The sequence below is a fragment of the Hemitrygon akajei genome, chromosome 12, assembly GCF_048418815.1.
Source record: "Hemitrygon akajei chromosome 12, sHemAka1.3, whole genome shotgun sequence".
Classification (NCBI taxonomy): domain Eukaryota; kingdom Metazoa; phylum Chordata; class Chondrichthyes; order Myliobatiformes; family Dasyatidae; genus Hemitrygon; species Hemitrygon akajei.
Window position 1 is genome coordinate 21,254,885 of NC_133135.1, and position 27,589 is coordinate 21,282,473.

General features: G+C 39.8%; 1 protein-coding gene across 4 annotated transcripts in view; it reads left to right on the top strand.

The window, feature by feature from the left end:
• Nucleotides 1–27,589, top strand: part of ccdc18 (coiled-coil domain containing 18) — a 131,705-nt gene that overhangs the window by 45,403 nt on the left and 58,713 nt on the right. For 3 of the 4 annotated variants that reach the window (XM_073062694.1, XM_073062695.1, XM_073062697.1), the window contains exons 8-15: nucleotides 55–151; nucleotides 234–355; nucleotides 996–1,302; nucleotides 2,347–2,465; nucleotides 5,862–6,019; nucleotides 16,859–17,061; nucleotides 23,055–23,165; nucleotides 24,580–24,711. In XM_073062694.1, coding sequence (XP_072918795.1) covers nucleotides 55–151; nucleotides 234–355; nucleotides 996–1,302; nucleotides 2,347–2,465; nucleotides 5,862–6,019; nucleotides 16,859–17,061; nucleotides 23,055–23,165; nucleotides 24,580–24,711 — 1,249 coding nt within the window. The remainder of the gene's footprint in view (nucleotides 1–54; nucleotides 152–233; nucleotides 356–995; nucleotides 1,303–2,346; nucleotides 2,466–5,861; nucleotides 6,020–16,858; nucleotides 17,062–23,054; nucleotides 23,166–24,579; nucleotides 24,712–27,589) is intronic. The other variant, XM_073062696.1, reaches the window with a different exon arrangement.

A 27,589-nucleotide genomic window follows, 5' to 3' on the forward strand; every position in this document is an offset into this window, starting at 1 on the left:
ACCTGTTTGATAATTAGCCTAACAAGGAAACAATTTATTTTTGTTCTTATATAGAACTGAGCAACAAAGAAATGAAGCCCTCATTAATGCTGAGGAGCTTACTGAAGCTTTCAAACGGTACAAGGAAAAGACTACTGAAAAAATTACTATGGTAAGGAGGGCAGTAGAGTTAGTTTTTTACTGTAAGCATAAAATACGTGGGATTGCTCGATCTTTTATTTTTTTTGTCATAGTTTCAAGCTAATGAAGAGAATTGGCAGAACAGCTTGGAACACTGTGGCAAGGACAAAGAAGAGTTATACGTGAAATATATCACCTTAGAAAAAGAATTAGAAAAAAAGAATGAAGAAATCAGGTTAATCTTTCAACCGTATATTTCAGCAGTTTCACTATTCTTCCAAGTATGGTGGTAATGTTTACAGTTCAAAATGTGATTGTAGCTGATATCGCACTAGAGTACCTAATTATCTTACGTTCTCCTTTTCTTCTTGCACAAAACCACCTTGCAGTGTTTTCTGTCTCTTACATGTGCTCTGCATCGCTCGTGATCCATCGTTCTCTTGCTTGCGCTCTTTCTCTTTCCTACAGGCAACCTCTTTACAATACTTGTCTTGTGTGTACATTTCCTCTCTTTCCTGCATCCACACCACTATCTATCCTATGTGTTCCTTCTCTCCTGTGCACACCCTCCCTTTACCTTGCAGACCTTCTTATCTCTTCCCCTACCGTCTTCTGTTGAAAATTTCATCTTACACTAGTATAGTTAATATAGCAAGCTTAACCAGATGTTCTGTGCATTCTTGAACAGGTTTTTTTGAAGTGGATATTATTTCCTTTAATTTTTTTAAATCATAGCTTGAAATAATTCTATAATATTAAAATTATAGAATTTTAATAACATTAAAATTATTACTAAGTTGTTTATTAAGTGTGGAAAGGCATATGACCCATTCCCATTTGTACTGGTATATTAAAAAAATTTGTTATGTACATAGGCTTTTAAAGCAACAGAACTACGATCTGAAGGTGATTCAAAGGGACATGGAGGCTAAAAGTTCAGGGTTCTATTCAGTTTTATCTGATGCGAACGAAAAGATTCAAATGTTGGAAAATGAACTGGCTAATAAAGAGACGATTTTGAAAGATCAGGAAGGCCTGAGACTAGAGAACGCGGAACTAAGATTACTCACAGCTTCCCAAAATGAAAAGTTGCTTCAGTTCAGTAAAGAGCTTGAGAGCACTAAATTGGAGATGAAGAACTTGGAGTCACTTCTGCAACTGCATCGGACAGTAAATAAAGAGGTAAACTAGAGTAAATGTTGAAGTAATCAATGAAGAACACATTTTTTTAACATTGTGACAGCTATTTCTTTTTGTTCCCAAGTAGATTCAAATCCTTTCAAGACACGAATAACACTGATACCGCAAAAGATTTAATTTACAGTCCACATTATATTAATTGGTTTCTTCCTTTTCAAGACCTGGGACTAAGATTACCATTTGTACAAAATTATTTGATTATCAAGAGATGTTTTTGACTTGCTTTAGTGGTAGAATTCTTGCCCCATGATTCAGAAGATCCCCTCTTCAGAGTCTTGGAATATATAGGCTCAGCGGTAATTCAGTACATTATAAACAGAATGCACCATTGTTAGATATATCATTTTTGATATTGCATGTTTAACTGAGGCTTTCCCCACCACAATGAAAAGCTCTATGCTGATCATGTGATAATTTATGCAAATATCATCTAGTATTAACAGATTTTCCAGCAAGACGTAACAAGTATTGTTTTGAAGATTTTATTTTGTTGTCACCTGTCAGTTTCTGTTTATTAGCTCCGCACCTTTGCATTTCTCATTCAACTCCTCTGCTCTTTAACACTGATTATGCTTGTTTTTCTTCGCATCATCTTTAGCAGACAAAAGTGTATTAACTCTTGTCAGTTAAATAATCTTTCTTATTGTAAGGTTCTTATTAATACCTAAATGCTTATTGATTGTAATCATCCATTTACTGATCTTCAAGTATTTTCAATTCAAGCCTCATTGTTTTATTTTCAAATGTGATAATATTTAATGAATTACAATTCATACATATATCCAAGACCAACAAATAATAGAATGTTACCAAAGGAGTAGGTGTTACTTTGAGGTCCAAAATTACACATGTTGTTTTTAGTATAGAGAGCCAGATGCTGATTAAATGGTATGCTAAGAAATGAATTAATATTGCAGGGAATGAAGCTCCAGTCTGTAATGACCTGCTGTTCAAAACATATTGTTTATCGATTCAGGAATATAATTTAAACATGCAGTCCTTCAATTCTGATTCCTTCTGTTTCAGAGTGAAAGTGGTGTATTCAGTGCAGGGATAATAAACTGCAGTGATGTCTTTAATGTGAGAAAGGAAAATGAAATGAAAGGTTCCAAATTAAGTGCTGATTCCCTTTCTGCAGACCCAAGGTATTTTTTAAACTACATTGATCATTGTAATATGTTATTTTAATAGACATGATAATTCTGATCAACCTTTAAAAATGAATGTATACCCATTTTTAAAAAAAGCTAAATCATGATAACTCAGATTTTTTTAAAAAAAGTTAATATTCTGAAAAGTTGGTATTTGAGCCTGACTTAATTTCAGTTTTGTTTTTGTTTGTTATTTCTGGGGTATAAGCACCATTGATAAGGCCAGCAGCGTTCATTGTCCATCGCTAAGTGCCATTAGGAAGATGATATTTGAACTGCCTATTTGAACTGCTGCAACCTCTCTTGTGGAGGTACTCTGGGTAGGAAGTGCAATGATGTAGCAATGAAGACGTGGTCCATATTTCCAAATCAAGGTGTGTGGCTTGAGGGGGAGCTTGCAAGGTGGTGGTGTTCTTCTCATGCTACCCTTCTGTGTCTTGGTGGTGGCAGCTAATCATCTGAGAAGTGCTGTCAGAATAGCCAGGATGAATAACTGCAGTGCATTTTATAGATGGTACATGCTGCAGTTGCTGTGTGCCAGTAGTGAAGGATGTTGATGTTTAACGTGGTTCAGGTAGTTTCAGTGAAGTGGGCTGCTTTGCCTTGGATGGAGTCAAGGAAGAAAGTTCTTGGAGGTGCGCTCAGGCAAGAAAGTGGTAAGAATTCCATTATGCTCCTGATGTGCCTTATAGATAGGACAAAGGCTCCAGTGTGCCAGGAGGAGAGTTCCAGGATACCCAGGCAGCAGCTTGTTGTAGTCACAGTGTTCATGTGGCTGATCCAGTCGAGCCACTTGGTAGCCCTGCCCATGTACCTTCCATCATGCTGTTGATGATTGAGAGTGATAGTAAGCAAATGGAATTTGTCCTGCTTTTTGTAAATAGGACTTCCCTTGGCAATTTTCCATATGTTCAGGCAGATTCCAGTACTTTGACTATATTGGGGTAGTATGGCATCTGATACTAGAATTCATGTCTTCAGTACTAGTTACTGTTCTTCAACTTGTGTCTTCAAAATGTATATGAATTTATGTTCTATAGCCAATGTGTGTATGGTATAATCTCTATTAATAACTTTGTATGTTGGCCAAATGTTTTTGTAAACAAGAAAACCTTCATTCTCTATTGAACCAGTAAGCAGCAGTGGAGAATGTGACCAATTAAAAGTACAGAGTTCATTCAGATTAAAATCAAGGAGCTACACACTGGAGCAGTTTTGTTTTTGTAACCTTATTAGTTACATCAAATGATTCTACACAAGATAGCCACTGGATTTTTTTTCAGTAAATGTAAGTCTTCCACTCTGGATCTATCCAAAATGCTGCCTCAGCTTCAAACTTTAAGGACAATTCATTTAAGGATATCTGAACTATGTGGAAGTGGCAAAGCCAGTAAGGATGCTGCACGAAGTGACACTATAATTGAATCCCTCCTTAGTAGGCTCCACATGGGTTATTGTTCTATAGATGGATTTTCTGATTAATAATATAAAACGTATGGCTTTAAATGACAATGTAGCAACTTAACAATTAGATTCAAAGAGGGTGAAGCCAGTAAAGATTTGTAATCCACTGGAACTTCTCACAGACCACAAAGAAGATGTGGATTAACAGTTTGTCTTATCTGAGTTCTCTCTTGATGCGTCTCTCTCTGTCTCTCTGTCTGTGTCTCTGTGTCTCTGTCTCTCGGTCTGGGTCTCCGTGTGTGTGTGTCTCTCAGTCTCTGCGTCTCTTGTCTGTCTCGGGCTCTATGTCTGTTTGCACATAGTCTTTTGCACATTGGTTGTCTGCCCAGTAATTGCGGTCTTTCATTGATTCTGTTTTGGTTATTGGATTTATTGAGTACGTCTGCAAGAAAATGAATCTTAGGGTTGTATGTGGTAACATGTATGTACTTTGATAATAAATTTGCTTTGAACTTAAGGAATCCCAGACATAAAAAAAATTATTTTGCACAGTTGCTCCATCTAGTGTCTAGAGTACTCAACTTCAGTGAATGTTGGAGAAGAGTATCTGAACGAACCCCTCCTGGAAATGGCAGCAAGACTGTTAAAAACATATAATAGAGCTGAATGCCATGATCCACATTACCAAGTGGAATATATCAGAGTTTGCAACAAAGAAAATGTTAGGGATTATATTTGTGACGGAAAATTGAAACAATTATTTTTCACTCCCATGATCCAGGCACAGCTCTCAAGGCCAGTAGTCATTCCTCAAATCTGGCTGTCCACGTGAATTGCTTTTGAAGCTTTGCATTTTGTCTGATCATTCTACTTCTGTGATGTTGGAACAAGTTTAGAATCATGGGTAATATATGGTCAAATATAGTTTATAGCTTCGAAGAAAACTTGAAGGTCCTGACGTTTCCCAGTGCTGTTTGACTTCTTCATCTTTGGTTATAAAAGTTACCATTTTTGGGAGGTGCTGTTGATGAAGTGTGGTTGAGTTGCTGCAGTGGGTCTTGGAGATGATTCACAGTGCAGACTTGGTGTGCCAGTGGTGAAGGGAGTGAATGGCACAGTTGGCTGCTGGGGTGTCAGTTATGTAGGCTGCTTTGTTGTTGTTTGTGTTCAGCCTCGACAGTGTTGTTGAAGCTGCACTCATTCAGTTAAGTTGAAAATATTCCATAATGTATCTAATTATGACAAAAAAAATTCTGAAGAGTTAGGAGTGAGCTGATTGACAAAGAATGTTCAGTGTTAGACCATCTCCACCCTCTCAACCTTAATACTATTCATTTAGACTGGAGCTTGTGCACTGCCCCCCTTTCTGAAGCCAATTACCAGCTCATGTTTATCCCCAGGTCATTACTCCCTTCCATCATAATATCACCGACAGTATTATGCATTATACTCGTAAGTTTGACCTAACCAAAATTTTATCAGTTTAACATAATATGCTTTTCATCCACTAGAAGGGAACATCTTAACTTTATGTATACACCTACACTAGCTGCTTTTGAAACTTCATCCTTAGACTCCTTGTTTCTCTATTACATTTACTTTCGAAAGAGCACTTGGCTTTTTATTCTGCTTACCTAAGGCAGTAATTCACAGATGCTTACGATGAAATTCATGCACCATTTATATACTCATTCTTCAAGTTTGGTACTATTTTATAATTATTTTCCTCAGTAAAATCTATTTTTCCAATTTAGTGGAAATTTTATTTTCATATTTCTGATTCTCGAGTCCAAATCATTTATGAGTATACTGGCAGCAGTGGTCTTAATACTGATCCTTGCAATGCAGCACTTTCTATATTCTCTTAGCAAGTTTGAGTAAATGCCTTAGTTTAGTATGGTGAAGTAAAAATGTGGTCAGAAAGTTGTTTGTTTGACACCATGCATTTGCTTTATGGCATTTTTGACAAAAGTTGTTCTCCTTTAGACTGAAATTAGGAATGAAAGATGGTGAAATTCAGAAGCTGGAATCTAGTCTGATCAACAGCAAAGTCTCAAAGCAGCAATATTCTGATGTTTTTGACATAAGTGGAGATTCATTGGATAGAATGAGCCCAGATCTATCCTCAAGCAGAAAAAGGAATGGTAAGTTTTATCTAGCTCGGAAAATAAAAGCAAAGCTAAGAAGTTAATCACAGGATTGTAATAAAACACATAAAAGCACTATAGACATGGTTTGTCTTCAGTTTTCAGCAAAATGGCAGTGTGAGTTTTGTGAAGCAAAAATCCATATTTTAAGGAATTAACTGATGGTATAAAACAGTGGATATTTATTTTAGGTTTCTCAAAAGTATTTGTACAGTAGCATTTAACAGGTGCATGAGATAAGGGATCCCCAAGTTGAGATAAGGTGAAATGATGTAATCAGGTCATTGGTTAAATGACTGAAACCTATAAGAATAAACAGGTTTTTTTCATTGACAGACACTTCAGAATCAGAATCAGGTTTGTTATCACTGGCATGTGATGTGAAATTTGTTAACTTAGCAGCAACAGTTCTATGTAATACATTTTCTAGCAGAGAGAGAGAAAAATAATAAATAAAATAAAACATAATAAATAAACAAGTAAATCAATTATGTATACTGAATAGATTTCTTTTAAAAATGTGCAAAAACAGAAATACTGTTTTTTTAAAAAAAAAGTGAGGTAGTGTCCAAAGCTTCAATGTCCATTTAGGAGTCGGATCTCAGAGGGGAAGAAGCGGTTCCTGAATCACTGAGTGTGTGCTTTCGGGCTTCTGTATCTCCTACCTGATGGTAACAGTGAGAAATGTGCTTGCCCTGGGTGCTAGAGGTCCTTAATAATGGACACTGCCTTTCTGAGACACTGCTCCCTAAAAATATCCCAGGTACTTTGTAGGCTAGTGCCCAAGATGGAGCTGACTAGATTTACAACCTTCTGCAGCTCCTTTCAGTCCTGTGCAGTAGCCCCTCCATACCAGACAGTGATGAAGCCTTTGAGTGTTTTTGTTAACTGCCTTTGAATGCAGTTTTTGAGTGTATTTGTTGACATGCCACATCTCTTCAAACTCCTAATAAAGTATAGCCGTTGTCTTGCCTTCTTTATAACTACTTTGATATGTTGGGACCAGGTTAGATCTTCAGAGATCTTGACACCCAGGAACTTGAAGCTGCTCACTCCACTCCGGTCCCTCTATGAGGATTGGTATGTGTTCTTTCATCTTACCCTTCTTGAAGTCCACAATCAGCTCTTTCGTCTTACTGACATTGAGTGCCAGGTTGTTGCTGCGGCACCATTCCACTAGTTGGGATATTTCACTCCTGTGCGCCCTCTCATCACTACCTGAGATTCTACCAACAACGGTTGTATCGTCAGCAAATTTATGGATGGCATTTGAGCTATGCCTAGCCACATAGTCACGTGTATATAGAGAGTAGAGCAGTGGACTAAGCACACACCTTTGAGGTGCACCAGTATTGATCTTCAGCAAGGAGGAGATGTTATCACCAATCCGCACAGACTGTGGTCTTCCGGTTTGGAAGTTGAGGATCCAATTGCAGAGGGAGGTACAGAGGCCCAGGTTCTGCAACTTCTCAATCAGGATTGTGGGAATGATGGTATTAAATGCTGAGCAATAGTGGATGAACAGCATCCTGACATAGGTGTTTGTGTTGTCTAGGTGGTCTAAAGCAGTGATCCCCAACCACCAGGCTGTGGACCGGTACCGGGCCGCGAGGCATGTGTTACTGGACCGAGAGGAAACGATATGATTTAGCGATATGAAATGATATGTGTCAGCTGCACCTTTCCTCATTCCCTGTCACGCCCACTGTTGAACTTGAACGCACGCGAGGTCATCAGTCGGTCATTAACCTACAACTACTCGATGAGTAAGAAAACAAATGTCGCTTGAGAGTTTCTCTGGAAGAGGTGGTAGGGGACATAAAAGGCCTAACGATGATGATAACGCAGAGACAGCTGAGGCTGAGACTGCAAAAAAAAAAGCTTCCTTCAACAGAAAATACAATGAGTCGTACATAAAATATGGCTTTAATGCGTCTGGTGACTCGCACGCTCCAAGCCCCGAGTGTGATATGTGGAACCAAGCTGTCGAATGAGGCAATGAAGCCCTCAAAACTGCTTTGGCACTTTGAGTCCAAGCACCCTGCACTTAAGACAAACTCGCTGAGTTTTTTGAGCGGAAAAAACGTGAACAAGTGGGACAGAAGCAAGTGCTGAGAGCCATCACCTCCACAAATGCTGCTGCTCTTGAGAGTGTTGTACTAGGTTGCTAGCCATATTGTTGAAGGCTAAGAAGCTTTTCACTGTTGGTGAAGAATTGATTCTGCCTGCTGCCAAGGACATGTGCTGTGAACTGTTGGGAGAAGCTGCAGCTAACAAGATGGCACAGGTTTCTCTTTCAGCTACCACAGGTTCAAGGAGAATCAATAGCGGAGGACATCAAAGCACAGCTGTTGGAACGGCTTAATAAGGCACCATGGTATGCTATCCAGGTTGACGAGTCTACTGATGTCGATAACGAGGCAAGACTGCTGGTTTATGTGACATATATATTTCAAGACAATGTGCATGAGGATATGTTGTGTGCACTGCCGCTGCCAATTAACACAACTGGGGCAGAACTATTCAAGTCTTTGAATGACTACATGTCAGGCAAACTGGACTGGTCATTCTGTGTTGGAATATGCACAGACAGGGCTGCAGCTATGACTGGACGGCTGTCTGGTTTCACTACTCGAGTCACAGAGGTTGTTCCTGAATGCCAGTCTACATACTGTGTCATAAACAGGGAAATGCTGGCTAGCCGAAAAATGTTACCTGATCTTAACAGCGTATTGAGTGACATTGTTGAAGTTATCAATCACATCAAAGCAAAAGCCTTTAACTCACGTCAGAGCAGCTTTGTGAGGAAATGGATGCAGAGCACAAACACCTTCTCTTTCACACTGAAGTCAGGTGGCTATCAAGGGGGAGAGCTCTGGCCAGGGTTTTTGAGTTAAGAGAGCTGCTACAGAGATCTCTTGCAGGAAAAAAGTTACCACTAGCAGCACCCTTCAGTGACAAGGAGTGGATAGCAAAACTTGCTTATCTGTGTGACATCTTCAACCTGCTCAGTGAACTCAATTTGTCACTTCAGGGGAGAATGACAACTGTCTTCAAGTTGGCAGATAAAGTGTCTGCTTTCAAAGCCAAACTGGAACTGTGAGGACGGCGAGTGGACAGGGGCATATTTGACATGTTTCCAACATTAGCTGGGATTTTGGGAGAGACTGAGGCTGCACTGTCCTTCTCACAACTGGTGCACGATCACCTATCTTCGCTGTCGACAGAATTCGAGTGTTACTTCCCAACCGCAAATGACCCAAGACGTGCAAAGGAATGGGTCCATGACCCACCTGTGAATATCCCCGGTGAATCATCCATGTCAGCGTGGGAAGAAGATCAACTCCTCGAGCTTGCAAATGACGGTGGGCTGAGAAGTATGTTTGACATAACATCTCTGCCGGCATTCTGGATCAAAGTCAAGGCTGAATATCCTGAGACAGCCACGAAAACATTGAAAATGTTGCTTCCATTTCCAACATTATATTTCTGCGAAGTGGGGTTTTCTGCAATGAATGCAATGAAAACTAAATTGTGGAATAGACTGGATATAAGGAACTCCCTTCGAGTATCATTGTCTCCCATCACTCCTCGATGGGACTGTCTTGTTGCAGGGAAACAAGCCCAGGGCTCCCACTGATTCAGCGATATTGGTGTGATGCAATGATTTTATATGTTCATATGAGGAAAATATGCGCTGTGTTTAATATCCAAACGTTACTTAAAATGTTATGATTCTATTGACTTGTAAGTGAGTTATAGTTGACTTATCACTATATTCATGCGAGGAAAATATGCGCTGTGTGTTTAATATTAAATTCGTTAGATAAACCCTTTTAGAAACGAAATTGAGTGTATTAGCCACTTATAAGTGACTTATTGTTGACTTATCACCTATATTCCGGTCGTGATTAACACCACCCCCCCAACCCCGTCGGCCGGTCTGCAAGAATATTGTCAATATTAAACTGGTCTGCGGTGCAAAAAAGGTTGGTGACCCCTGGTCTAAAGCCATATGGAGAGCCATTGAGATTGCGTCTACCATTGACCTATTGTGGCGATAGGCTAATTGCAGTGGGTCCAGGTCTTTGCTGAGGCAAGAGTTCAGTCTAGTCACAATCAACCTCTCAAAGCATTTCATCACTGTTGATGTGAGTGCTATGGGGCGATAGTTATTAAGGCAGCCCACATTATTCTTTGGAACTGGTATAATTGTTGCCTTTTTGAAGCAAGTGGGAACTTCTGTCCATAACAGTGAGAGGTTGAAAATGTCCTTGAATATTCCTGCTAGTTGGTTGGCACAGGTTTTCAGAGCCTTCCCAGGTACTCCATTGGGTTCACTCTCTTTAAAGACAGTCTAACATTGGCCTCTGAGACAGAGATCACAGGGTCATCAAGTGCAGTAGGGATCTTCACAGCCTGATGGTAAAGCTTCGCAGCCATTCATGCTATTGGGTTTCGCTTTGTAGGAAGTAATGTCTTACAGTCCCAGCCAGAGTTGCCGTGCATCTGATATCGCCTGCAACCTCGTTCGAAATTGTATCTTCGCCCTTGAAATAGCCGTCCGCAAATCATACCTGGTTTTCTGGTACAGGCCTGGGTTGCCAGACTTGAATGCCATAGATCTAGTCTTCAGCAGATGACAGACCTCCTGGTTCATCCATGGCTTTTGGTTTGGGAATGTACAGTAAGTCTTTGTAGGCACACACTCATCCACACAGGTTTTAATGAAGTCAGTAACAACATACTCATGAGTCGGCAGCATACTCATCCAGGTTTGAAGTTGAATCCCTGAATACAGTCCAGTCCACTGATTCAAAGCAGTCCTGTAGGCACTCCTGTGCTTCCCTTGTCCTTACCTTCTTGGTCCTCACTACTGGTGCTGCAGTCTTTAGTCTCTGCCTATACTCGGAGTAGAAGTACTGCTAGGTGATCAGACTTCCTGGAGTGAGGGCGTGGAATAGCACTATAGGCGTTCTCGATGGTGGTGTAGCAATGGTCCAGTATGTTGTTCCTCTGGTATTGCAAGTGATCTGTTGATGGTATTTGCTTAGTGATTTTTTTCAGGGGGGCCTTGTTAAAATCTCCCAAAATGATGGTGAAGGCATTAAGGGTGCGCTTTTTCATGGATGTTGATCCCATTGCTCAGATCATCTGAAGCCTGCTTGACATTGGCATGAGGTGGAATGTAAACTGCTACCAGAATGACCCCAGAGAACTCCCGTGGTAGGTAAAAAGGACGACACTTTACTGCTAGATATTCCAGGTCTGGTGAGAGAATTGGGACAGCACTGATATATTTGTGCACCAAGAAGAGTTGATCATGAAGCGTACTCCTCCACCTCTGCTTTTGAGAGACTCTATAGATCTATTCTGACAGTGTATAGTAAACCCGTCGATCTGAATCTCTTGCATCCGGTACGGAAGGGGTTAATCAGGATTCCGTGAAACAAAGGACACACACGGTCCTAAAGTCCCTCAGATTCAGCACCCTAGCTCTGAGATCATCGATTTTTTTTTTCACCAGAGGCTGCATGTTCGCCAGCAAGATCATCAGTATAGGGAGTTTAAAACCCCGTTTCTTTAAACACACTTGTAATCCTTAGTTGAAAAGAGAGTGAGATGCACCAAAGCTACCTTATATTACAAAACAAAATGAGAAACCAAACCAAGCTAGGGATTGATGAGCATAAGAAAACAGAAGTAAGAATAAAGTGTTTAATGATCATGAAAAATGAAGAAGAATGGTAGAGAGCTGCAGCAGAAACTTGCACATGAAAAACCAAAAACTAGCAGATGCAGCAGATAATTAAGACAACTTGTGCAATGTTGGCCATTATTTCAAGGGGATTAGAGAATAAAAGTATGCAGGCTCTCTACAAGTGAAATTCAGATGCTGAAATCTAGTCTTATTAGCAGTTGAAAGCAACAATGTCCTGATATTTTTGACAAAACTGGAGATTTACTGGACAGAATAAACAGGCAAAAAAAAGGTAAGAATCCATTAGCGTCCCAGACTGAAGCAGGGATAGTTTAGAAACATAGAAAACCACAACACGTTACAGGCCTTTCGGCCCACAGTTGTGCTGACCATGTAACCTACTCTAGAAACTGCCTAGAATTTCCTACTGCATAGTCCTCTATTTTTCTAAGTTCCATATACCTATATAAGAGTCTCTTAAAAGAGCCTGTTGTATCTGCTTCTACCACTCTCTGTGTGAAAAACTTACCTCTGACCTTAGGCCACGAACTTATCAATAATCCCTAATGAGTTATTAACTGATGAGTTATTAACTTCAAACTTTCTGCATAATCACTCAGATTTGAACTGTATGTGCATGTAAAGAGAGCTGTATAACTCATCTCCTTCTATCTTGGGCCACAAACTTATCAATCACTCCTGCTGTGGACACTTTCTGGAGGTCCAAGACCCGCATACTCCATGACCGCTGGACTAAGTGTGTAAATGTAGGAGGGGACTATGTTGAAAAATAAATATGCTAGGTTTTCTAAAACTGACTCCTACCATAGGCCACGAACTTATCAATCACCCCTCGTACTTCCAAGCACCTTAAAAGTATACCCCCTGTGTTAGCCATTCGTCCCTGAGAAAAATACAAACTATCCAAATGATTAATGCCTCTCTTCGTCTTATACACCTCTATCAGGTTACCTCTTATCCTCTGTCACTCCAAGGAGAAAAGAGCAAGTTCACTCGACCTATCCTCATAAGGCATGTCCCCCAACCCAGGCAACATCCTTGTAAATCTCTGCAGTCTCCATAGCATCCATATCACATCACTGACAATTAGCACTGGTGTTCCACAGGGATGTGTGCTTAGCCTACTACTCTACTCTCTATACCCATGACTGTGTGGCTAGGCATAGCTCAAACAGCATCAATAAATTTGCGGATGATACAACAATTGTTGGCAGAATTTCAGATGATGACGAAAGGGCGTACAAGAGTGAAATATACCAGTTAGTTGAGTGGTGTCACTCAATGTCAGCAAGCCCAAAGAGCTGATTGTCTTACCATTTCTGAAGTCTACGAGGAAATATAAGCCAATCCTTGTAGAAGATCAGATGTGGAGAGTGTGAGCAATTTCAAGTTCCTGGGTGTCTGTATCTCTGAGGACCTAACCTGGATGCAACTTATAGGTGCAGTTATAAAGAAGGCAAGACAACAGCTATATTTCATTGGGAGTTTAAGGAGATTTGGTTTGTCAACTAAAACACTCAAACTTCTACAAATGTACCGTGGAGAGTATTCTGACTTGTTGCATCACCATCTGGTATGAGTGGGGGTGGGGGGGGGGGAGGTGGGAGAGGCTACTGCACAAAATCAAAATAAGTTGCAAAAACTTGTAAAGTTAGCCCGCTCTGTCATAGGTTCCAGCCTCCATAATATCCAAGACAGCTTCAAGGAGCAGTGCCTTATGAAGGAGGTGTCCATCATTAAGGATCTCCACCACCCAGGACATGCCCTCTTCACACTGCTGAAGTAGGAGAAGAGTACAGAAGCCTGAAGGCACATACTTAGCGATTCAAGAATAGCTTCTATTCCCTCTGCCGTCTGATTTCTAAATGGACATAGAACCCATGAACACAACCTCACTACATTTTTTTTCTGTTACCTTGCACTACTTGTTTGAACTTAATTATTTAATAGACATATACATAATGTAACTCAGATTTTTCTCTATTTATTATGTATTGCATTGTACTGCTGCCATAAAGTTAACAAATTTCATGATACATGAAGGTGATATTAAATCTGATTCTGATAGCTAAGTTCAAATCTCCCAGAATCTGGTATGTCTCAATAAGATCACTTTGTATTTGCCTCAATTTCATTTAGTGTAGACCAATTTTGAGACTGAAGAGACTGTAGATGCTGGAATTTGGAGCAAAACAAAGCAAACTGCTGGAGGAACTCAGCAGGCCAGGAACCATCAATTGAGGGAAGTCAGTCTACATGAAAAAACATCAACTGCCCATTTTCCTCATGAAGCTGTCTGAGATAATAATATACTGTTTGCCTTTGTCAAAATGCTATTACTTTCTGTATTTCAAGAGGCAGAAGATCAGGACCCCCTCCATACACCAGCATTAACAGCCTGTTTGTTTATGTATTTAGAGGTACAGCACAGAATAGATCCTACCAGATGTTTGAGTTGTGCCACCCGGCAGCCCCCGATTGAATCCTTGCCTAATCATGGGACAGTTTACAATGACCAATCAACCCATTAACCAGTACATTGAAATTTAGAATGCTGTACATTTTTATAACTGATCACTTTCCTTCCACTTTGTGGCAGCGCATGTTAGTTCCCATCTGACTGGGAACATTTTCTTTGTCCCTTTGATGTAAGAGAAATGATCAGAAGGCTTTCATCTTGCTCTGAGACACCACTAGTTACCTCGTTAATATTAATCTACAATGAATGCATTAACCGTATTATATAGTGCTTTTGAGACTGGTAACTTGTGTCAGTTATTTTTTTTTCACTTGGTGTATAGATTGCAAGGTGGCTTTGCTTTGTTGAAATTATACTCAGAGGTTCATTGAGCGTAGATAGATAGGATTTGAAGTTGATTCCATGATTTTAAGCAGTGTTGTGAGAAAAATCTCCCACTGTAGTTTTATTACTGCACTCAGATGGAAATTGAGGTGTTACAGGGATATGCAGATTCACAGTTAGCTGATATGTGGAAATAAAGTAGAGATGATTTGGAAAAATTAGGCTTTTTTTTAGTGTAACTACAAATTATGGAACTACTTTTGCACTGTTATTAGCTTGAAATAATTAAATGATGAGGGAAGGTGGTGTGAAGCAGATTATTGCTAGCACTTTAGCAGTCAGGAATGTCTGGCCATAATTACAAGATTAAATGTAGGAAGTTTTAATTGAGTAAAGGGTATGAGGAATTCACTTTTAGGGTTAGTGATTGTAGAAGATTGAGTGTCACGGTAGCATAGTCAGCACAACTCCATTACAGCTAGGGGTGTTAGATTTTGCAGCTCAATCCCAGCGTCCTCTGTAGGGAGGTTGGACTTTCTCCCTGTGGAATACATGTGTTTTCTCCGGGTGCTCCGGTTTCCTCCAGAAGTCCAATTGTAAATTTTCCCATGATTCGGTTTTATTGTTTCACAACATTGAATCACAGTAGATTTAATTTGGCTTTTTTTGACACTGATCAACAGAAAAAAGACTCTTTCATGTCAATGTGAAAACAGATCTCTACAAAGCGATCTAAATTAATTAAAAATATAAAACATAAAATTATTCATAGCATAAGTATTCACTCTTCTATGATGTGATACACCAAATCATCACTGGTGCAGCCAATTTGTTTTAGAACTCACATAATTAGTTAAATTGAGATCTGTTTTTAGAGGCCTGTCTGCAGTCAAGATGTTTCAATTGATTATAGTAAAAATACACCCGTGTCTGGAAGGTCCAACTGCTGGTGAGTCGGTATTGTGAGATTGAGTTCAAGAGCCTAGAGGTAATGTTACAGCTATATAGGACCCTAGTCAGACCCCACTTGCTCTGTTCTGGTCACCTCACTACAGAAACTATAGAAAGGGTGCAGAGAAGATTTACAAGGATGTAGCCTGGATTGGGGAGCATGCCTTAATGAGAATAAGTTGAGGGAACTCTGCCTTTTCTCCTTGGAGCATTGGAGGGTGAGAGGTGACCTGATAGAGGTGTATAAAATGATGATAGGCATTGATTGTGTAGATAGTCATTCCCAGGGCTGAAATGGCTAACGTGAGAGGGCACAGTTTTAAGGTGCTTGGAAGTAAGTACAGAGGCGATGTCGGGTAAGTTTTTTTATGCAGAGGGTGGTGATTGTGTGGAATGGGCAGCCAGCGACGGTGGTGAAGACCGATTCAATAGGGTCTTTTAAAAGACTCCTGGATAGGTACATCGAGCTTAGGAGAATAAGAGGGTTATGGGTAACCCTAGGTAATTTCAAAAATAAGTACATGTTCAGCACAGCATTGTGGGCCAAAGGGCCTGGACTGTGCTGTAGGTTTTCTATGTTTATATCTTTGAATTGTGTGAAGAAACCAGAACATTCCAGTGAGGATTCCTTACAGAGGACATCAGGATTGAATTCGGAACTCTGACCCCCGAGCTGTAATAGCATCACATTACTCTCTACAAGTTTTTAAAACCTTATAACAATTTAGCAAAAGTTGAAGTGCAGATAGATTCTACTAGTTTATGAAACATACCAGCATGCAATCCGGCAGCCATTGGAAGGGGAAATGGGATCTTGACCTTTAATGGAGGTGAACTGAAGTGTTGAAAGAAGTCTTGTTGCAGATGCAACCTGGAATACAGACTGAAATGTTAAAGAATGCTCATAGCTTTGATATGGTGCGGTGTATCTTCACTAAGTTGATTACCAGGATAAAGAGGAAGTTGAGTGAAGTAGGTCTACAATGGTAATTTGTTTGAAATGTACAAAATTCTGGGAAGGATTGAAGGGTATAGTATATGCTGAGAGATTATTTCCGCTGGCTATAGAATCTATACTAGGAAGAATAGCTTCAGAGTAAGAAGTCTGCTATTTTGGACTGATTATTTGCCATAGTTTTGGAGAATGTTTTGTGTCAGAGCCAATGCATAACAAAAAAAATGTTTTATGGACATGGTTAGTATCTATAGGCTGACAAGTACAAGGACCACACGTACATGGTTCCCTGCAAGTGGTGCTACAGGTAAACAGGGTGGTGAAGCAGGCTTTTGGCAAGCTGGCCATCTTACTTCAATAGAATTGTTATTTTACAAAAAAAAGCAATTTCTTTTATCTTGTCAGCTGAGATAAAGACCCTGGAACAGCATTTAGAAGAAGAACAATGTAAACAAAAGGAATTTGAAGAACTGCAGACAGAATTATTAGAAGCAGAATCTAGAATATCAACATTGGACACTCAGATTACTGAGCAGATAATCAACTGTCAGGACTTGGAAGAGCAACTCTTGGAAAAAGAAAATGGCATGGAGAAGATGGAACAGGAGGTGCGTAACTTGCACATCAAGATAATGGCATTTAAATCCACAATTCCACTTTTGATGCTTTACATCAATATGACCAAGAACAGGAGCAGACCATTTTAACTGCTCAAGCCTGTTTCACCTTTTGGAGCAATTGTGATTGATCTATCACCTAATCCTCTGCAAACATCCCTTTCCCCATTTCCCATAATCCATATGGTTATAAAAATCTATCAGTTTTAGATTTAATGCTAACAATTGAACCCATATCAATTATTATTTATGAAAGGATCATTGTTTTAAGAGTTGTTTCCAAACTTCCTCTGAATTATGCCCTCGGGTTTGATCTCAACCACTGCAGATAATTGTTCTTTGTTACTCCTATTCAATTCTCCCTTATTTATCTTGAAAGCTTATCAAATAGTTGTTTAATCTTGAAATTCCAGGGAATCTAACTACAAATGTTTAATCTCATAATTTAACCTCTAGTAAATTAATACTTTACAACTTGCAGGATTGGTTCTGGGCACCATTTCGTATTAATTCCCTTGGAAGTAGTGCAATGTATATTTGCCATAAGATAGATTATACAAACTAACATTATTTTCTTAGGAATTTTATATGGTTTAAGTCATTTAGTATACTTAGGAGAATGAAGAAGGGAAGAGAGAAAACAAGTTATTTCAACTGGTTAGAAACTGGCACTGGGGACATAGACTGAAAGTTAGTCCTAGGTGTTTTCAGGAATAAATTAGAGAAGTAATTCTACATGTAGAGGCTGGTGGCAGCTTGGTAGTCCTTTGTGTAGGTTAAAATTGATGCTTATATAAAATCTTGAGTAATAGATTTCAGTTAACCAACATGTAACAAAGGATGTAGAAAGTTGGATCACATATCAAAGATCTGAAAGTATAGAGTTGGGTCACAAATCTACGATGATCTCAGTGAATGGTACAACAGACTCGGAATTACATTGCCTTGCTAAAAAGATTAAAAATGAGCTTTATTAGTTTCACGTACATCGAAACGTAAGTGAAATGTGTCATTTTCATCAAAGACCAACATTGTCTGAGAATGTGCTGTGGGCAGTCCGCAAATGCTGTATGCATCTGGTGCCAATATAGCATGCCCACAACTTAACTAACCCTAACCCATATGTACATCTTTGGAATGTGTAGCTCTATGCCATAGCGAGCATGCATTGATGTGCGCCAAAACGCTAGTTGGCAGTGGGGTTTCTTTGCCACTGTGTTGGGTTTCTTCGTGAGAGACGTGGACGAAGAAAAGCATTTCAAATATTTTCGCATGTCGGTAGGTCGATTTGACAATTTGGTTAATCTATTTTGCATCGGTGTACAGACATGACGGAGAAGAAGCAACCGGAAATGCGTAGGAGGAAATGTGATGCTACCAAGCGAACCAATCACAGTTGTTGCAGTCTGCGTCGCCGCGATGCTTGAGTTACTTTTCTGGAGAGGTGCACGTCACCCTACGGCGTCAATATGACTCACAAGTATAAATCAGTCTTAACAGCCATGCTATCATGCTGTCCAATGGTTAATAAATTTCAAGGTGGAGTGGCCAGAACGGTATTTTAGGCATAGTTTATGCCTGAAGTATGTAGGTAAAGAAGCCAGCATTTGTTTGTTTACTATTTCTGTCCACTTTCAGTGATTCTAGTTTCATGGATTTTGTTATCTGTTATTACTATCTTGTCATTATTTTTATTTTCTGTTTGTTTTGGGTCAAAATTGAAAATTCTTAAATTGAAACTATTTGCTTAAACTGACTATATCATTTTATCTTTAGGCTCCCTCTACTTTGCTTATACTGCCACCTATCTTTGCAACACTGATTAACTTATGTTAATGTCTACCCATTCCCTTAGTATGGAAATGGGAATTTAAATTGATAAAAATGATTTTTTTTTATCATTGGAACCTATTTTGATCAGGGAACAAACTGGCTAGTTTTTAGTCTCCAGAGTGAAGTTTGTTGTGAGAGGTGCAGCTAATCAAATTGCTGTTTCACAACAACAGCAAGGGTCAGGGTTTAATCCTGACCCTTCGTATTTCCTATTTGGAGTTTGCACTTTCCTCCTGTGATCATGTGGATTTACTCTGGGTTTTGCAAAAACATATGGGTTAGTAGGTTAATTGCCCATAGTAATTTGCCATTAGTATATGGGGAAAATAGATGGGAACATGGGATGAAATATGCAATTAGGGTGGCAGTAATGTGCAGTTTGAAGGTCAGTATTAACCATTTGGAGACAGTGGGCTCACTTCTGTGCTGTTTGACCCTCTACTTATAAAATCTCTTCAAACAGATACTTAGAAACATAGAAAACCTACAGAACAATACAGGCCCTTCAGCCCACAAAGCTGTGCCGAACATATCCTTCCTTAGAAATTACCTAGAGTTACCCATAGCCCTCTATTTCTCTATGATCTATGTACCTATCCAGGAGTCTCTTAAAAGACCCTACCAAATCCGCCTCCACCACCATCGCCAGCAGCCCATTCCATGCACTCACCACTCTCTACGTAAAAAAACAAAAACAACTAACCTCTGACATCTCCTCTGTACCTACTTCCAAGCAACTTAAAACTGTGCCCTCTTGTGCTAGCCATTTTAGCCCCGGGAAAAAACCTCTGACTATCCACATGATCAATGCCTCTCATCATCTTATACACCTCCATCAGGTCACCTCTCATCCTCCGTCACTCCAAGGAGAAAAGGCCGAGTTCACTCAACCTATTCTCATAAGGCATGCTCCCCAATCCAGGTAACATTCTTGTAAATCTCCTCTGCACCCTTTCTATGGTTTCCACATCCTTCCTGTAGTGAGGCAACGGGAACTGAGCACAGTACTCCAAGTGGGGTTTGACCAGGGTTCTACATAGCAACAACATTACCTCTCTGCTCCTAAACTCAGTCCCATGATTGATGAAGGCCAATGCACTGTCTGCCTTCTTAACCACAGAGTCAACCTGCACAGCAGCTTTGAGTGTCCTATGGATTCAGACCCCAAGTTCCCTCTGATCATACACATTGCCAAGAGTCTTACCATTAATACTACATTCTGCCATCGTATTTGACCTACCAAAATGAACCACCTCACACTTACCTGAGTAGAACTCCATCTGCCACTTCTCAGCCCAGTTTTGCATCCAATCAATGTCCTACTGTAACCTCTGACAGCCCTCCACACTATCCACAACACCCCCATCCTTTGTGACATCAGCAAATTTACAAACCCATCCCTCCACTTCCTCATCCAGGTCATTTATCAAAATCACAAAGAGAATGGGTCCCAGAACAGATCCCTGAGGCACATCACTGGTCACCAACCTCCATGCAGAATATATCTCAACTACAATCACTCTTTGCCTTCTGTGGGCAAGCCTGTTCTGGATCCACAAAGCAATATCCCCTTGGATCCCATGTCTCTTTACTTTCTCAATAAGCCTTGCATGGGATACCTTATCAAATGCCTTGCTGAAATCCATATACACTACATCTACTGCTCTACCTTCATCAATGTGTTTAGTCACATCCTCAAAAGTTCAATCAGGCTCGTAGAGCTTGACCTGTCTTTGACAAAGCCATGCTGACTATTTTTATCAACTTACGAACCACTGAAGTAATACTCACTGGTCTATAATTTCCTGGCCTATCTCTACTCCCTTTCTTGAATAAAAAAACAACATCCGCAACCCTCCAATCCTCCGGAAACCTCTCCCCTCCCCATTGATGATGCAAAGATCTTCTCCAGAGGCTCAGCAATCTCCTCCCTTGCCTCCTACAGTAGCCTGGGGTACATCTTGTCCGGTCCTGGTGACTTATCTAAATTGATGCTTTCCAAAAGCTCCAGCACATCCCCTTCCGTAATATCTACATGCTCAAGCTTTTCAGTCCGCTGTAAGTCATCCCTACAATCACCAAGATCCTTTTCTGTGGTGAATACTGAAGCAAAGTATTCATTAAGTACCTCTGCAATCTCCTCCGGTTCTATACACACTTTTCCACTGTCACTCTTGATTGGTCTTATTCTCACATGTCTTATCCTCTTGCTCTTCACATAGTTGTAGAATGCCTTGGGGTTTTCCTTAATCCTGTCCATTAAGGCCTTCTCATTACCCTTTCTGGCTCTCCTACTTTCATTCTTAAGCTCCTTCCTGCTAGCCTTATAATCTTCTAAATCTCTATCTTGAACCTTTTGTAAGCGCAAACACGAGGAAATCTGCAGATGCTGGAAATTCAAACAACACACACAAAATGCTGGTGGAACACAGCAGGCCAGGCAGCATCTATAGGGAGAAGCACTGTCGACGTTTCGGGCCAAGACCCTTCGTCAGGACGGTGCTTCTCCTTATAGATGCTGCCTGGCCTGCTGTGTTCCACCTTTTGTAAGCTGCTCTTTTCTTCTTGACTAGATTCACAACAGTTTTTGTACACCACATTTCCTGTACCCTACCATCCTTTCTCTGTCTCATTGGAATGTACCTATGCAGAACTCCATATAAATATCCCCTGAACGTTTGCCACATTTCTTCCAAACGTTTCCCTGAGAACATTTGTTTCCAATTTATGCTTCCAAGTTCCGCCCGATAGCCTCATATTTCCCCTTACTCCAATTAAATGCTTTCCTAACTTGTCTGTTCTTCTCCCTCTCTAAAGCTATGGTAAAGGAGATAGAATTGTGATCACTATCTCCAAAATGCTCTCCCACTGAGAGATCTGACACCTTAACAAGGTTCATTTCCCAATACCAGATCAAGTACAGTCTCTCCTCTTGTAGGCCTATCTGCGTATAGTGTCAAGAAACCTTCTTGAACACACCTAACAAACTCCACCCCATCTAAACCCCTCACTCTAGGGACATGCTAATCAAAATTTGGGAAATTAAAATCTCCCACCACAACAACCCTGTTATTATTACACCTTTCCAGAATCTGTCTCCCTATCTGCTCCTCAATGTCCCTGTTACTATTGGGTGGTCTATATAAAAAAAACAACCAGTACAGTTATTGACCCTTTCCTGTTCCTAACTTACACCCACAATCCTTCCATGACTTCCTCCTTTTCTGCAGCTATGACACTATCTCTGATCAACAATGCCACACCCCCACTTCTTTTGCCTCCCTCCATGTCCTTTCTGAAACATCTGAAGCCTGTTACTTGAAGTAACCATTCCTGCCCCTGTGCCATCCAAGTCTCTGTAATGGCCACAACATCATAGCTCCAAGTACTGATCCACATTCTAAGCTCATCTGCTTTGTTCATAATACTCCTTGCATTAAAACTTGATCAATTTCAGCTCATCACAATAGAATTAGAAGCATTGTTGTTTAACTTGGTGCTCCCAGGTTAAGGTATTTACGCACTGTAAATTTACCCAGATTGAAAATTTGGTAAATCAGAATATTCTCAATCTTATTTTAAATGGTCAGAAACTTATGATATTCTGACCATTTTAAATAATGTTCAGAATGTTACATGCAGCGGTGTGTAAAGTTTAGTGTTTGCCAAAAATATTATGTTGGTTTAGAAGTTAGACAGGAATGTCCTGTTTCTAACACAGGTGGCACAGTAGCATAGCATTTAGTGTAACACTGTACAGCTGTGAGATGGTGGTTAATTCCTGCCGCTGTTCGCAGGGAGTTTGTCTATTCTCTCCATGACCATGTGAGTTTCATCCAGGTGCTGTGGTTTCCTTCCACATTCCACATAATTAGGGTTAGTAAATTGTGAGTATACTATTTTGGCATTGGAAGCATGGTGACATGTCAGCTGTCCCCAGCACATCCTCAGACTGTATTTGCTGTTAACGCAAACAACACATTTCACTGTATGTTTCAATGTACATGTGACAAATAAAGATAATCTTCACCTTTCTTTAATCTTTAAGGGGGGGAGAAACAGTTGAACAATACATTGTAAATTAAATGAATCTGTTTGCTAAATATTTTGCACTTAATAATGACTACCCATGCACATATTCTGTTTGACAGCTAAGAAAAACAAAGTCACAGCTTTCTACGGTGGAGAAACAACTGGAGGAGAAAACTATAGCTTACTCGGCCAAAGCTGTGAAAATTGTTGAATATGAACAAGCATTTGCGGTAACATTGGGATTATAATTAAAATAAAATTGAACAACATTAATAGTTCAATAGTTCCATTTAATATCAGAGAATGTATACATATTCAACCTGAAATTCTTGTTTTCCGCTGACATCCATGAAAACAGAAGAGTACCCCAAAGAATGAATGATAGTAAAAAGTTAGAACCCCAAAGCCCCCTTCTCCCCCCACGCACAAGCAGCAGCAAAGCATCAACCTCCCCTTCCCTCCCCATCTATTTTTTTGCAAAAAGCATGAGCACCCACCACCTAGCAAACAAGCGATAGCAAAGCCCCCAAGAAAGACCACGATCTGCAGTACAAAGAAACACTGTTCACCTAACCAATTTGACATACCCCTGGCACTCTGTCTCTTTGTCTCCCTAAAAAAGGGGCAGAGAGGTGCCACACAGTGAGAGAGACCAGCAAAACCAAAAAGTTGACGTGTGGTGTTGAAGTCTGCCGCGTCTCTTTTTTACGAGTTCTCCGACTCGAGAATCAGCAGCAAACTCCCCCACCGAGAGAGAGAGAGCGATTTGCTGAATACAGAGACTTACAACAGCTGATCTGCTGTTCCCAATATTCCTTTTTCTCCCACCACGCTCCAGTCGATTGTACCAGCATTAAGTTGGTTTGCCCTAAGGCCGCAAAGCCTGGAAAACAAAGTCACGAAAGCAAGCTCGTCTTCTCGTCATCACCCTTGGGATATTGAAAAACGGCTGGTCAGTGAGCCCCAGGAGCAGCAGGAACCATCGCTGTAAAGAACCACAGTTTAAGTGCAGCTGCAGGTCAAGGGCATTGACAGAATCCATCCACCTTGAAAAGGGGGGAAAAAAAGACATTAAAATTATAAATTAGACTGTTTACACAGAATAGCTTGAAGCAACTGCTCTCTAGCGCCATTGTAGCTCTGTATTATTTTTGACTTTCAACTAATTTGAGATTAATAATTAAATCATGCGTAAGATGTCATGACTTTTTTTTAAATATTCTGGGGACCAAATTATCGAATTCCCTGCTAACTGAGAATAACATTTTCATTTAAATGTTGACTATAAATGACAATAAAAATGTCATTCTCAGCTAAAGGTATATTCAAACACCCAACTTATCTGCAGCCTGTACATACAAACCAAGTGTTTTGGAAACTGTCAGAATGGATTTGCCAGCCGATGCAGGACTGCAGACATCTTCTGCTGCCTGGGAGCTTGGTTTCTGGCAGCATTTTTGACATGTAAATTATTCGGATTACAAACTGTTCACAGGAATTTTCCTTCCTCTTTTTCCCATTAGAAATATATAAAAAGCTCAAAGAATAATATTTTCTTTGTGAAGAAATGCGCATGCTAAGGAACTGATGGGAGATTTTTTTTTTACAATAGCATGATCTTTTTCTGCTTCCCTTAAATATTAGGAAAAAAATAATGAAATTGCCAAATTGGAGAAATTAATTGAAAAGCAACAAGAAGAAAATATTGCTGCTAGAGAACAGACCAGGAAAATACAGTCTGAGCAGTGTCATGAACTGGAAAAGCAGATTGAATTAGTAAGTTTTCTCTTAACTGATGCTGTTCTTTTCAGTGTGTACTGTTGAATATTATTGGGAGGCTGTTGGAATTTTAGAAGCAAGCTGGTCTTGAAAGTAGAAATTTTAAAGTTAACAAATGTTTGTATTTTTGGGGTAATGATGAGCTATAAACAGGAAGGAAATGTTAATCTTAAACCATTCATTGAGAGTTATATGGTATAAGTTGGGGCCAAGATAATGGACATCGCAAAAAGCTTGCCACAGGTCATGATTATTTTTATTTCTGAGCTCATGTGGCTGATAATCATTTGCGATCTATATGTATATTATTTTCCCCTGACTAGTTACTCCTCTACATTTGTGGAGCACACTCAATGGGCTGGATGGCCTAATTCTGCTTCTATACCTTTTGGTCTATATAACTGATTAAATACTTAACAAACAAGGAAATATATAAGTATGTTTAGTTTGAAGAGCATGTTCATAATTTTACATTTGAGGTAGTAAGCTTATGAAGTTCCTTTTGCTATTAGTAAATGTTTTTTTTTAAATTTCTGGTAGATTGAGTCAGCTATTGTATATGTCACCATCATTTTATCAATAGAAAGATAGAAAACCTACAGCACTGTTTCGGCCCACAAAGCTGTGCCGAACGTGTCCTTACCTTAGAAATTATCTAGGGCACTATAACCCTCTATTTTTCTGAGCTCCATGTACATGTCCAGGAGTCTCTTAAAAGACCCTATCGTATCTGCCTGCACCGCCATCGCTGGCAGCCCATTCCATGCACTCACCACTCTGCATAAAAAAACAACTTACCCCTGACATCTCCTCTATACCTACTTCCAAGCAACTTTAAAACTGTGCCCTCTCATGCTAGCCATTTCAGCCCTGGGAAAAATGCCTCTGACTATCCACACAATCAATGCCTCTCATCATCTGATACACCTTTATTTCCTTCTATTTCCAGAATAGTTTCATTAAACAAGAATTATGATTTGCAAAATAAATCCACTGATATATTAATCCAGAGTTGCTCATATAATGTGATGCAATCAAAAAAAATCAATGTTAATTATTGGTTATTCATTTTTCCTATAATGCTTTGATGCTTCTGAAGGTGTTGACAAAAAAGTGTAAAAATGAAAATTTCTGTGTGAAAGCAAAAGAAATTCATAGCCTGATTCAGAAGTTATGACTTGTCAATATGTGTTGACTTGGATCTTCTGCTGATTATTGAGCTATTAGTTGCCTGCCTTCTTTACCCTTTGATACTTGGAGTGGTTTCCGAGTACTGTCTTCCGCTGGAGAGCTAGGTCCCGCCTGATCAACAATGCCCAATGTGGCACAGGTCCTTTCAGAACAAATGTGTCAACCTTAAAAATGCTGTATCAACCCTGTCCTAGGCATGCTGACTATCACAAAGATATAAAATCTCAATAATATTTTTAAAAAAATTAGATATACTGTTATAAGCATGAGATTCTGCAGATGTGGAAATCCAGAGTAACACACACACAATAAGAGAAACTCAGCAGGTCAGGCAGCATCCATGAAGAGGAGTAAAGAGCCGATGTTTCAGGCCAAGACCCTTCATCAAAATGTCGAGTACTATTACGCTTTTGAACTTCAAAAATGCAGGGCACAAGGAAACAAAAACAATTTAAGTGAAGTTGAACCAGTTCAGTTAAATAAAAAAAGAAAAACAAGCTTTTCCATTTAGCTGATTATGTATTTTTGTCATTGAAATCAGTGAGACTGCTATTTTAGATAGATAGATAGATACTTTATTCATCCCCATGGGGAAATTCAACTTTTTTTCCAATGTCCCATACACTTCTTGTATCAAAACTAATTACATACAATACTTAACTCAGTAAAAAATATGATATGCATCTAAATCACTATCTCAAAAAGCATTAGTAATAGCTTTTAAAAAGTTCTTAAGTCCTGGCGGTTGAATTGTAAAGCCTAATGGCATTGGGGAGTATTGACCTCTTCATCCTGTCTGAGGAGCATTGCATCGATAGTAACCTGTCGCTGAAACTGCTTCTCTGTCTCTGGATGGTGCTATGTAGAGGATGTTCAGAGTTTTCCATAATTGACCGTAGCCTACTCAGCGCCCTTCGCTCAGCTACCGATGTTAAACTCTCCAGTACTTTGCCCACGACAGAGCCCGCCTTCCTTACCAGCTTATTAAGACGTGTGGCGTCCCTCTTCTTAATGCTTCCTCCCCAACACGCCACCACAAAGAAGAGGGCGCTCTCCACAACTGACCTATAGAACATCTTCAGCATCTCACTACAGACATTGAATGACGCCAACCTTCTAAGGAAGTACAGTCGACTCTGTACCTTCCTGCACAAGGCATCTGTGTTGGCAGTCCAGTCTAGCTTCTCGTCTAACTGTACTCCCAGATACTTGTAGGTCTTGTAGGTCTTAGTGGGCGTATTTACCAACCTGATTAGTGGGACAATGTAGAACATTCCAGTACCTGCTGTACTGTTAGATATCAGCTGCCTGGAGATATTTGTTTTTGCTTGGGAGCCGCAAATGCCTGCTGTGTTTTACATTTCCAGTGGAACTACGGGTTTTAATTGCAAAAGCCAGTTCATTATGAAACTTGTCAGGAGCTTTATGTTGTTGCTGAGAATTCTATTTTTTTGCATTGTCCATCATATTGGCTACAAATTTATTGCAGTCCTATTTATAACCATATAACAATTACAGCACGGAAATCTGGGCAATTATATAGTTCGTTAGAATATTAATTATCTCATTTGATTGTATTTGAATAGTGGTCCTGATAGAACTCGAAGGGGTATGAAAATATAGTTGCTACAGTGCCTATAAAAAATATCCACCCCACCCCCCCAGAAGTTTTCATGTTTTATAA